This window comes from Solea senegalensis, linkage group LG3, assembly GCF_019176455.1.
Source record: "Solea senegalensis isolate Sse05_10M linkage group LG3, IFAPA_SoseM_1, whole genome shotgun sequence".
In the NCBI taxonomy this organism is placed as follows: domain Eukaryota; kingdom Metazoa; phylum Chordata; class Actinopteri; order Pleuronectiformes; family Soleidae; genus Solea; species Solea senegalensis.
In genome coordinates, this window is record NC_058023.1 from 5,746,352 (window position 1) to 5,760,366 (window position 14,015).

Sequence of the window (14,015 nt, forward strand, 5' to 3'; positions counted from 1 at the left end):
TGCAAATACAGAGCATGGAATGCAATTATTATAGAGCGGGAGCAGAAAACAAGGCGGTTATCGCCCCTTCCCTGTTCGTAATTAACTTATCCACTCTGCAAAAAGATTTGTGGCCTATAGGGCAACTTTTAAATTGGCTGAGGGAATCATGCTTCCTCTTGAGATGTGATAATCCGAGTACACATCTCTCTCACTGGGGTACCCCAGAATAACTTGGCGTTCCTGTACTCGGCGCTGGAGACGCAAGCTTTTGTTGTTGTTGTTGTTGTTGTTGTTGTTGTTTTAGCAGAGGAGTGGTTAAGTCGAGGCAGAGTTTCTGTCACCGCGGCGAAACGCTGATTGATAAAACTGGGCCTGTGTTCTGAGAAGTGTGTCACACTCCCATGACAGGTTCTGCTAATAACATTAGCGGAGAGGAAGGAAATGTTTGGCTCCGTCTAACACACAAGGGGACGTCACTCCGCTCATTTGATTTTTCCTCAGAGGCAAACGAAGCAAATACACGGAACACTGAGAAACCATATGGCAGGTTTAAATAAGTCATTTAGTGGAGAGGGAGCGTTTTATTCAGGCTACACTTTGTGTGGAACTGGCAACCTATTGTTTGTTTATTTACTTCATGTGTATTTAAAAGAGACAGAGCATGTGAATGAACACTGGTATATAATGTGCACACAAATGTAAGCAGAAGATTTTATTGTTTTATTATCTGCAGCACATAATGAAAGACAAACACACAGAAAGTGATTTGTTTCTCTTTAAGACAGAAAAAGACTAAAAACTACTGCTTCGAAAAAGAAAACGAAGAGTGTTCATCAGTTTGACGGTATAAATGCTTCTGGTCCCCGCCCACCCCTGCTCTGCTGCTGTATAGACACAAACGCTCCCACAGTCTGGTCTGAGAGTGTTGCTTGACTGAGGCACTTAAAAATAATCAACAAAAGTCATGCACTGTAGCTTTAATTTGTTTTCTTTCAAATGAAATCTATCTGGTTTCTTTAACTTTATCTCATTATCTGATTTATAACCACAAATGATTCCAAAAGCTAGACTTGCTCATTCACTGATGGTTCTGCTTTCATATGGCGTGTTAAATATCATGTGTTCTCGTGAGTTAATTCAGCTGCAAGCCAGATTCATGTCGTCACTTATTAAAGCCATAAAAACATGTCCGTGAGGTAGGAAAAAAACAAGAAAAACCCACAGAGGGTAACTACAGAGCATTGATAATGGTTTTATTCACTGATAATATTGATAAAATATTAAGTGCACTTTTTTAAGTTACGGTTATGACTCTGATCTTGGCTTTGCGGAGGCGCCACTTATCCTCATTCACTCTCGCTTCGGCTGTTGTTGGCAGAAGACGTTACTCTCCATATATGAGGACTTTTATTAACACAGTCATAAATGTAGTGAAAGGGACGAATTAGAATCCACGCAGAGGGAACACATTTATTCTTTTTCTCTGGCAATTTGCCTTCAGTGGAAAGGTGAAAGAAGGAGAAAGTGAAGAATGTGAAAAAGAAAGCAGTATGAAACCTGTATTCTCTTCATCAGGGGGCGACTCCAGTGATTTGTTTTTAAATCTACGAGGAAATGAGTTGGTTTTTAACACCTTTTTCTAAAGAGGTAATGTCTCAGTCACTGTTTTCAGGTAGAGTCAAATAGACCAGTGATTCCCAAACAGTGGGTTGGGACCCACAGATGGGTCACAGGAGATTTTTTTTTTCTCCCAACTTTTCAGTTAAGATTTAGGTTTTAAATAACCTGCATTAAAATTAAGTTTTAATGAAATTACCAAACCGCTCTTGTCATAAAAGAACAATAATAATAAAAAAGAAGATGATGGCAGCCTTCTATTTTATGCAGTGTGCAGTTGAGAGATTGTGAGTCACAGTTTGAGTCATCACGGTCTGATTTACAAACAAAATAACCAAGATGACCTTACAGATCAGCTCTCAGCCTTACTCAAGTACAGATGACGTAATTGCGCCTCTTTCTGTTCTGGCCCGGTCATGATGTTCTCATTTACTCAACACACTAAGGTCTGTTCATGGTTAACGCTCTTTTCACGTGTACACAGATAATCACTCCCGTTCTGTGCCGTATGAGTCATTCACATTGACACGATCTAGTCATTCAATGCACTTTTCACAACAACGTTCCCATTCACCCATTCACACAGGAGCAATTTGGTCTCATGTGTCATGACCGAGGTTACACCAGCGTTCTGTCCTTACTGAGGATTAGTAGCAGACTTCCAATCAGATGATCGGGGGTTCGAACCCCAGCTCCTCTAATCTACATGCAGCAACTCCACATACGCACCACTAACCTTTAGGAGGAGTAGGAGGTGAGGGTAAATGCAAAATCCTCCAGTTTTGCCTGTACTTGAACGCACCCTGGCGGTTTTAAAAAGGTTTTTGTAACTGAAGTGTTTTTCCTCTGCAGCAATGTTTTCTGAAAACACTTCACATTTAATACTGTAAGAATGAATATATTATGGCAGATGGAATCGCCATATGGCGATGTATCCAACATCGTAATTGACCTCTTGACTTAGTTTTCACGTGCTGATGATTTCTGGCCTGGGTCTCTTGTGTCGCGTGTAAAGTTTTGAGTGGTCAACACATGGGAAAGTTACAGGGCATTTCCTGTTTTGTGGTGAATGGTTGAAATTTGGCGAAGTCCCGACAGTTGCTGTGGCCACACCCTTTTGAATCAGCGACACCTTTTTTGATAACTTTTCATCTTTGTCTAGTACAAAAAAAAAATTAAAATTAAAAAATGGTTGGTACAATTATCGTGCTCAGACAAGTTTGGTCAATTACTTACATGCACAGATGCCAAATGGTTGACTTCCTGTTGAGTTGAGGCAATGGTCCCAATAGACTTTTTTTGTTCCCCTCGGGCTGTGACGTGTTTCAGACAAGTTTTGTGAAATTTGGTGCAACTTAGTTTCACCTTTTGGGGCGCTACTGAGCCATTTTAATAAGTGTTGCCCTTATTTTATAAAATGTTTTGCCACTTCTGATTTGTGTGCCGGTTTTCGTCGACATTTGGCGCCCCAAAAATGTAATCTTTTCAGAAAAAAACATTAATTCCAGGAATTCCAATAGGTCCTCGCCCCACTGTGTTTGGGAACAGTAAGATCCAGGAAACAGACTTCCAGCACAGGAAAAGACCGGCAGCACAAAATCATGAAATTGTCTGTTTTATTGTGGTTGGTGCAGTAAACAGCAGCTTTGTTGGCAGGCCAATGTCAGGGGATGGATATATAAAACAATCACAACTCATCTTCAGATATATTGACGATGAAAAGCCTTACGGCCCTTAAAGGCTGAGTAAATCTCCTGCACTGCCTTTGGTTGACACAGTGCTTTTCTCCCTCCTGAGCTATTTGAATGGGATGATGGATTGAGATGCATTTTAGATTTATCGAATGCTGATTTCTTTTTTTTTCTCTCTCTCTAGAAATCAGGGCAGTGGATGGCTGATAATTGAAGCCTATTTTTAGCTCGTATATTAAGTCAATTCAATTTTTTCCCCCTCCATCTGATTAAATATAACTGCTTTATTGAACAACACTAATGGTCTGTCTCTCCAAATCTACATTTTGTCTGCACTGCAGTGGAATTATGTACTTCATTTTCAGTTTTACTGCATATGAGTCGGGTCATCAAAAAAAGTATTAAAGAATATTAAATTTTTGATGAAAAAAATAAAGTTTTAGTGACAGCAATTTGTACTAATTGGTCAATACTGGTGATTTAAAATGGCAAATATCAGTCTCCCTCTACTTTGTCACTCTTGCTAGCGGTGCACAAACTTTTGACACCAAGCCACTGATGAACGGATGAAATTAGATTAAGATGAAGCGAGAGATAAGGAGATTATTTGTTTGATTTCTTTGCAATCCGATCACATATCCTATCTTTTTTTTTTTCCCCCTCCACGTACCACCAGAGGAACACACGCCACAGTTTGAGAACCCTGGCTCTAAACTGCGCTGAGCACCAATAAAAGGGAAACCGGGCTTTTCCTGTGTCGCGGCTCAGTGACTGTCTGCCGACTCTCACGCCGGCAGAATAAAGAGTCACTGAAGCGGTCGAGCGGCAGAGGAGACGTTTTCCACATCAGGTGAAATGAACCTGTGTCGTCCAGCTTCTCCTAATCCGTCCAGCCAAGAATAAATCCTCGCTGTAATTCCTATAGCACTGTAGCAGGGGGAAGGATCAACAGGTGACACTGGGCTTCATTGTGACCTATGACCGCAACACAAAGTTTACATAGTCAGTGTTGAGATTCTCCGGATGATGACATGTATTTGCCAGTGGCCAGACTCCGCCCATAAGGGAGGGGGGAATGTATGTATAATTTTTCTGCGTGAGCTCTCGGAGTGCTACGACACAAGTTGCTATATGCGTTCTATCACTTATGGAAATGTCTGCAGAGAAGAGACCGCCGTTGTGTCCAACCACGGATGGTTGTTATGAAACCACACAAGACGGCGGTTTCTTCTCTGCAGACGTTTCCACAACAGAGCGTGCAACAATGCCTGAGCTGATGATGAAAACTTCTGTTTTAAAATATGCCGACTTGCATTCGTCGCGTCACAAAAATGTTCAAAGTGATCCCGGGGCGCGATGGACTCGATGGAACGCGAGACGCTGCGAAAACTCGTGTTTGGTGTGAACACAGCATGAGACAGCAATTCAGTCACGCAAACGCGTTAGTCCGACTAAGATCGAGCTATAGTCTTAGTCGGACTAACATACTGTAGTCCGATTATCTGTGTGTGTGTACACGTCAGCCAATCAAAACGAAACTCGTGAACAAACGTTTCACACGTGTGTCAGGCAAAACACTGCAAAACTGAGCTTATTATGGGATTACACGTGTCACAAAACACACAGAACTGCCTCCTTTTAATATAGAAATGCCTCAATCATGTGAGGAGTCTCAGGTAAAGAGCTCCACACAAAGCTCCTCGTTTGTAGCTTAATACACAGAAACAGCTGGAGCTCTGCTTTAATTGCTGCAGACTCTTCTCATTAAATGTGATTGGGGAGGTCTGGTTGAAGTGTGTGTGTGTGTGTGTGTGTGTGGGGGCATGTCGGAGACACAGCACTGTCTGCCTCTGCTCTAATGTCTCTGAATTATTTCTTATCAATTTGCATGAAGTTAGGCAAATGAGACGGGATGAATAATGCATCGCGAGGCACCACGTCGCATTTCCATTTCCACTTCCACTCGCCGTCCACTCGCACACAAAGAACCCATTGAATATTTAGATTATTGGAGGGAGAGCGGCGTTTATTGAAACACCAACAGCTCTGTGCAAGTGTAAAGGAATTGCTCATGTCCAAAAATGAGTCATTTATGAATCCCCCTGAGTCAGAAACATGCATTTATTTATTCCCCTGATAATAACGTACCCGCGCGGAAGATGTTTTTAAGAATGAAAAAAGATAAGTTTGACAAACTGCCGGGTTTCCTACGAACCTGTTTCTCTCTCAGTGACGCAGTGGAGACTTCAATTAAAATGCTTATCGTTTGTTCTTGAAGCTCCTAAGAACATTTAACCGTCTAATATTTGTAAAAAGACAAAATGAGGGAAAGAGGAAGTCGTTATGATTTAAAAATAAAAACATAATTAGAACTTAAGTGATGGAACGCCAGTGTTTTATAAAAGAATCTGACACTTGAAGTTTTGCTCTCTTTTGTTTTGTGATAGGTAGAATATTATGCCTTATTTTATCTTAATCTTTAACCTTATCAGTTTAGGTTAACTGTCAATTCTAGCAACAGTCTCTTTGAATAAGTTCATATTTTTTCAGAATAAAAGCTCTGAATTCAGTGTGAAATTGAAATTTAAACAGATTTTTTTTAAATCGTCTGTCGGGGCCATCAATTGCTGACCACTGCACTAAATGCTCAAATCATCTAGCCGTCCATCTTCTACCGCTTTATCCCCCACGTGAGGGTCGAATGGGGACAGTGGTGCCAAGCCAAGCTGACATAGGGTCAAAGGTGGGGTCACACCCTGGACAGGTCACCATAGAGACAAACAACCATTCACTCACTCTCACATGCAAATGTACAGTCGGATAAATGACATGTAATGTAGTCCCCAATTCTCCTTGTATTTGGACTGCGGGAGAAAACCCATGCACACACAGGGAGAACATGCAGTAGATTAGAATATAAAGAAAACTGTAGCCAAGAATAAAAAGATAACTTGAAGTGTAAAGTAAATTATCCAGCTACATATACATAGATGTATATATGTACACATGTATAACATGTAACAGTGCAGCATTCTATTCTAAATGTATCAAGGTACGTTAACATGTACAGTTTAATGAAGACAACTTGCTTGACTCCAAGTATACATTACTTATACATAAGTGACTTTTTCTTTCCTTATGTTTTATGCAATAACTTCCTAATTTCTACATTTTTATTATGTTTTCTTTAAATATGCCAAACTATTTTTTATTATTTCCTTTGTTTAGCAAATCCAAATTTGTCTGACGACTGTCAGTTTAAGTTTTACATTTTTATAATAATGTGCTTTTTTTTTTGGGCATAATCCCACATGTGGTGGGATTATTTTTTATCCACATTCTCCTTTAGAAATTAAACAGACACTGCCTCCAAAAGAGTTTGCGCTTCAGCCTTGGCTTCTTTTATTTAACACAACAGTGAATGTGTGTGTGAACCCACCGGTTACAGCTGCATAAAACATAGATGCCCCCCTGCACCGAGAACTTGCTTGAAACACTGAGGTTCTCACTGAGAACATGGCTGCCAGCAGAGACACAAGGAAAAAAAAAGACTTTAGCTACTTTATATAAAAGGTTCACATATTTAAATCAATGCCAGTGTAAGTCTATGATATCTTAAGTTCATGTTTGCTGTGTTAAGACCATGTTTTCTGGCTGGAAAGTGAATTTGTAAACACGTCACTCTCTCACACCAAAGTCCATAGAGAAAATCACTGATTTTACATCCCAGCATACAGGAGCTGTTGATCCACTGCTGCTTCAATAATTAAGCTAAACAAATGTATTTAGTGCCTTTTTATGTTTGAAATTCATTGTTTTGGTTTACCTATGTGGCACAAATGTACAAGCAAGATAAAAACTTTGATTTTCTCAATGGAATTTGGTGTGGGACAGTGAGCAGTTCACAAACTTCAGTTTTCAGCCGGTAAAAGCACATGTCAAATCCATGCCTGGTTTTGTCAAACACCATACAGAGTCAAGTTCAACAAAGGCACAAAAAGACCGGAAGACAATTAAGTCTGACTTCACAATAAAAGCACTGTGCACACGTCTGACAATGCATCCTCAGTGACATCAGAGTGCACGGTAAAACATTTCAGCGTTGCATTGGATTGCATTTAACGGTTTCATTTGCAGCAGCTGTGCCACTCAATATGTACAGTGAAGCACAGCTGCAGGTTACCAGGCTGATAAGATTCCTGATAAATAGGCCAGGAAACAGGTGTTCACCATATTTAGCTTTGCACCGAGGTTAGAGAGAGAACACACGCTGAAGAAGGAACAGCGAGAGCAAGTCAACTGTTTGGCTCCACTTTCACTTTTTGAAAAAACAAAAATTGTTGACTGCATGTGCATAAATAAAAACAGGCCAAGTTTGTTCTCCCTGAACTTAAAGTTTGTTTTTCATTCAGTGTTCCTGTATTTTTTTTAATCAAACCTGCAATTTCCTCAGCTGTCAATGACTAGTATCCCCTCATTTTCGTCTTATAATATTTAAATGCACCAAAACACTAAGCTATAAACCTAAGATTTGGGAATATAATTCACAAAATTGAAGAGCTCAAACTAGCGATTAGCAATTGAGACCATTAACTCCTCAACCAATGTTCTTTATGCAGCCAGTGGAGTCGACCCCTGATGGCTATTTATTATATTCTCTGGTTGACCTACCCAATCTGAACTGGAAACCCACACACTTGGCTAACCCTACCTTCAAACTTGTATTTATTTTGTACAAATAATTACAAAAGAAAACCATGAACTGTATTTAAAATCCTTGAAACTGCTTTATAAGGTTTTGAGAGGAAGTAGCTAAACTTTGCACAAGGGTAGAACAAATTTCACAAATCCCAAAACAAATTAACAAAAGTTTTGGAACTTGTAAAAGTGTTTCATGTTTTGTTAATTTGTTTTCAAAATTGTATTTTTTTTTCCTCCACATTTTGTGTAATGTTTTTTGCACTTCCAGGCCACCATACATGGGGCCTTCATGTTGAACTCGGATTTCCAACTCCTAGCAAACTCGTATACGCTGAGTTAGGATTCCAAAATGGCTGACACCTTACAAACGCAGCTTATTTTACAGTAAATCAGTTGTACACGTAGTACCTGTTAATTGTTATTCCATGTACCTGTTGCAACACAATTTATTTGCACCAAATATCCTGTGGAGGTTGTTATTGACTGGTATTGCTAACAATAGCTAACCTGGGATACGTTTGTGACCATGTTTTTTCCGACTAATGTCTTTAATGTGGTTTACTTGCAAGGTTAGCTTTACATTTTTCAAAAGAAATGAAAAAACATGAAACACTTTTATTGATCCCAAAACTTTAGTTAGTGTTTCACGTTTTGGAATAATGTTTGCACCTCCAGGCCACCATACCCATGACCTGGGAAATTCCAAGTTCCGCAACTAGCATCAACAGAACTCGCCGAGCAAACCGGAAGACTCGATCCATTTTTTTTTTCTTTACAGATCATGGATTTTCTTTGTGCTTTTATTTTGTTGGTCCTGCCGGAAGCGGCGTGTTAGCCTCCGCGGAATTTGACGTCCGCTGGAGCCGGAGAGAGGGAGGCAGAGTAGAAGAACGGCGAGGAGGAAAGGGAGGACGAGTGTGCGGCTCCGCGGGTCACAGGGATGTACAGTAAACACAGGCAGAAAAATGCCCAAATATCACCGGCAACATGTGGACGTTTGCTGCTGCTGCTGTCGCTGCTGCTTTCGGTGCTGCTGCTGAACGCCTCTGCGCACAGAAACACCAGAGAAGAAGAAGCAGAAGCAGAAGAAGAAGGTAAAGAGAAGCAGCAGCACGCTGCTCCAACTTCTTCACTGTCTACCAGTTGCGTGCTGTGACACTGGGTCTCACTGAGAAGACTTTGTCATTCACTGTGTTTTTAATGTTTTTGTTTCGACGCTGCTCAAACTTTTCTGGGACGAAGAAGCCCTTAATTTGAAGCGCGTAAACCAAAGTCCATTCAGAAAAACGCCAATTTAAGCCCAGCGTCGCTGTCAAAGCAGTCACCCCCGTTAAGAGAGTCAGTTTCTCGTGTGTATATATATATTTCAGTCGTATAGTTCCACCAAAACATTAACACTGAATACACATAACAAGTGAATATCACTGTGACAATACTTGTATTGTCGTTACCGGGCGCTTACTTTCTCATTTAATTCCTAACTGGTTGTGTGCAGTGGGGGAGTAAGGTTGTGTCCCCCAGTCAAACAAATCTGTGTTCAGTGGGGAAATAAGGTTAAGTGTGTCCCCCCCCGTCGAACAAACACTGTCAAATTGTGATTTTTTTTTTCACGCCGAATTTATCATGATATATTACTTATGTAATTCAAAGAAAAACTTTAGTTTTTCTTCAAGTGTTTTGTGTGTTTCAGAGCAGGGGAAGATTGAAATATGACATTTTTCTATCGGGTTTCGGACGCGGCTTTATATTCACCTCATTTATTTAAACAATTATGCATATGTTTTTGCATTTTTACACAGCTTAAGGTGAAAAGTATAAAACACATGTAGAAATGTGTGTCCCCCCCCCCAACTGAGCCCAGTTCTCTTTGTGTTGTCCATAAAAGGCAGAGTTGAGAGGGAACAGTACAGTAAAGTAGAGCAGCTCACATTTCGCAAAGTTATGACAAAGAGGGAGTGTATTTTTATGGTCTTTTACAGGTGAAGCCATTACAATGCAGACGTGTTATCTGTGAAATAGTCTATTCTTATGCTTTAGCCTCTGGCAGAAATGGTGTGTTTTGAAATGACAGGAGATGAGACTTCTCTGGTTCCTGCTGTGAGGCGGCAGCGGCAGCAGGAGGAGGAGGAGGAAGAGGAGGAAGAGTGTCAGTGTGTCTGCTGTGAAGATGTGTGTCTGTGTGTGTGCAGTCATGTGGGCTGACTGAGCCTCAGACTCAGACACTAACCCCTATTCAAACAAGCATGCTTCAAGTTAATGTAGTTAACTGCCGCCTTGTGTGTGTGCTTGTATTTGTTGCCTCTTAAGGTTAGTTTTCTGGCATAAAAACTGACCTTGTCAAGACCCAGTAGTCCTCGTGGAGACCAAAACCTTGTCCTATTGAAGCAGATCGTAATAATGGAGGAACTGGTTAAGTTTAGGGCTAAGATTTGAATTGTGTTTGGGGTTAAGTTTGAGTGTCGATGCACAGACCTCATCACAAGGTCAAGTGTTCAGTTTGAGAAACAAATGAGTCTCAGCTCTGCACGGAGTCTAATCTTTGTGGAGTTCAGTGTTTTGAGGCTGCACTTGAGGAAAGGAAGTTCTTAGAATTAGATTTTATTAGTGATCGTGAATTTGACCTCTGCGTTTGACCCATCCGCTTTACACACCAACGATGGACACACACAACCCAGTCGCAGCAGCAGTGTAGTACTTATCTGCGCCTGGGGGGATTGGCTGCCTTGCTTCTTGGCACCCCAGCCCTTGACCCATCCCGGTATTTGAACCAGTGACCCTCCAGTTACAAGCCCAATTCCTTTCCTCTAGCTGTGCTACATCACCATAATTCAAACTTATTTTCACATGGTTCTGTATATTTTTAATTTCGAAGTCTATGCGTTCACTCATTCACATTTGATCCCATGTTCCATTCCGTTATATTGTCCTACATGGAGCATCTGCAGTTTCCCCGGACGCCACTTACTGACACGACGTGCGTGAGTCACGGATGCAGAAAGAGTCACTCGATCTTCAAAGCCACACAAACAACGTGACTTTTGTTATTTAGAGTACAAATCTAACGGCGAAATATCACCCAATGTTATTCTTTTAATATAAAGATGCACCGTTGTTGCACACAGGCGCAGAGAGAGCTGGCACCCTTATTTCTCATTTCCTGTTTTGCAGTATAATGATATTTTATTATATTTTATTAAGAAGCCTCCCCTGTTTTTATTCTCTGCCTCTGCTTTAATTTGCCGTCTGTGCAGTTCCAACACTTCTTCTGCATGTTTATCTGTATTCATTCTCATAAATTCAACATCATGCTCGTTCAAAACACTCACTTTATTTTTGTTTTTCCACAGTTTGTGGTTTTTTATTTCGAATCCTCACTTCGATGATACTTTGCTGCAACCTTCTACAATAGAAGGAATAGAATTCTATTCTAATTCATTCTAAAAGCTTGTCTTAATTAACAGAGATATTAACAAGTATGGGGTTAAGAATAACAATCCCATCATGTGTTACCTAGAGAAAATAAATCCAGTCTAGTTTTATAACCAGGAAATATTTACGATGAGCCCTCTTATGTGCACTCTGTTTCCATCCATCAATGTGAAATTATGCAGCATTTCTCACTTGTTGAATGTAGAAGAAATTATGTTTAAGTGAAACAGTGTTTTTTTAAAATGCATATATTCTCTTATTTAGACTCTTAAAGTGGCTGCAAGTTTAACAGAAGATGACTGCGCCACTTTCTTCTCCCTCTCCTGCTCCTATTGTTTCAGGTTTTTTTTTTTTGTCATTGCTGCTTTGTGTCAGCGTTTTCTCCTGCCGCATGGTGTCAAACCGGTATTGTTGGCGGTTAACTGGCCGCAGATCACCACGGTCCAAATAGAGCAGTGATAATTGGCTGCTCCTCTGCTCCAGATGCCTTGTTGGAGAGAAAAAAATCCCCCCTCCAAAAGTACAATATAGATGTCAGGGAAGCTTTTTGTGCCAGTAAATGCAAAAAAATGCAAAATCATTTGACGAATCAGCAGAACTATAATCCTCCACCGTCACATCAGCCATCTGCCGCCAACACCTCATATCCATTTATTCCAACTCTGATTATATATAGAAATAATGGTAAGTTTCAGTGTTTCACAAACTTTTTATATAGATATCCAATTTTAAAGATGAATAGAATATAGTGACTATTTTACAGCCATATCTCTTGCACCTAATATCACTTTGAATTGGTTAAAGCATCATTTCCAGGAGATGCTTGGTAAATTAAACTTCATTTGATGCACGTTATCGTCGTCAAAAGGTTGGGAAAATTCTGCAATTTTGTTTGGGGACCCAGTCTTTGAGAACCACTGAAGTAAAAAGTCTCAGCCAAAGCAATGTATAGGTTTGTTAGCAATGACATAACGGCATAAACAAACAAAAATAAACTACTGCATCTCAAAAAATCGAAAAGTCATTTGACCATTTAATCAAAATAGCACATCATGATGACAAATACCAGACATTTGGCTATGGAGCTGGTAAAGAAAGTTCCGGAAAATGTCTGGAGTGACTTTTGTGGATGTTTCTCACATATCAGACCTGCGTCATGTTATACAGCTGACAATAATAATGCCACCATTAATATATGGTAAAAAGTGTCATGTTCCAATATAAACAAGGAAGCTTCAGTGACCTGCACTGACCTGACCCACCCACTCTCACTACTATTGTGCCATAATGCTACTGCTGCCACCTTGTGGTAATAGATGTACTCTAATTAGGTAGTCATCAGCATATAGGAGAAGAAAGGAAATGCAGTTAATTTTGCTTGCACAAATAAAAAACATTTCTTTCGCCCCAGTATCGTCATGAATATCACAAATATATGCCAGAAATATCATCATGTAATTTATAATATTGCTAACGCCTATAACGTACAGCCTTTCTGGACAATTACAAGTTCAAAGCAACTGATTGAGTGCGATGTCCTAAAATAGTCATTGCGTTTGTCCGTGCCATACAAAATACTGCGAGTGAACGTGGGTATTAACTGCAAATTTGAACCACCTGACAATGTAACAGTTTTTGGCTGCGTACAGAAATTCCTGTCGGGTTACACAGCTTCCTTTCTCAGGGGCCACTAGTCAGCTGACTGAGTTACTGTAGAGAGCATTATTATTTTCTCTGACACTGCTCTGAGCTCATCAGCTGTGACAGCTGTAATTCTTGGCAGTTTGACGGCTTTTCTCCCCGGTTCATTTCGCCAGCAAAGACGGCCGTGAGACGCCCAGAAATCACTCGTTTTCACTCGCCATGAGTTTATTTGCTCTGTGGCAGCGTCTTATGACGTGTTACAGTAACGGCAGCCTTCAGAAAAGCTTCCAAAGTCTACGTAAATGATAGGACACGGCACAGCAGTTTATAAAACCCCTTAATCCTGACCAGCCACAATATGAAGATGTCATGTCACGGTTGAAATGCATATTAGGATAAAGTTGAGATGCTTGTAAAAATATGCTTTAAACTCTTGTTTGTCTTAGTCGGACTTGAGTTGGACTTTGACCCGGAAGTAGACGCAGAGACGATGTATAAACTGCAGTAATGTTGCCGAAGAAATCATCAAATCTGAATCATTTTGGTTTATAGACAAAACGAGACATCTGATCATCTCGCATGTCCAAAATTGTTCGACAACATACCAAACAACTAATCATTCGTCATTGACAGATCAATCTATGATGACAATAATCACTAGTTGCAGCCCTTTTACGACTGTTGCATGTGATTACTGTGAAAAATTACATATCATCCCATTCATGAACCTCATGAAATGTCACTTCCTGTTTACATCTTGCCCTGCACTCTCCCTTATCACTGTCCTTGTCACTTTTCTTCCACTCTCTCAATCTCAAACATGAAATCTGAAGATAAAAAAAAAGAGAAAGAAATCCCTTCATGCTCTGAATGCACACGTCCTCTGTCTGGACTCAAATAAACTCTCTGCTCAGCACTTTTTCTCCACAATATCTGCCTGCAACATGGCCC

At 40.3% G+C, this 14,015-nt stretch overlaps 1 protein-coding gene across 1 annotated transcript in view; it reads left to right on the forward strand.

Moving 5' to 3' along the window:
- The first annotated feature begins 8,855 nt into the window (after window positions 1–8,855).
- The window catches only part of adam19a (ADAM metallopeptidase domain 19a), a 156,087-nt gene continuing 150,927 nt past the window's right edge, over window positions 8,856–14,015 (forward strand). The window contains exon 1 of the mRNA XM_044021542.1: window positions 8,856–9,085. Coding sequence (XP_043877477.1) covers window positions 8,932–9,085 — 154 coding nt within the window. The 5' untranslated portion in view covers window positions 8,856–8,931. The remainder of the gene's footprint in view (window positions 9,086–14,015) is intronic.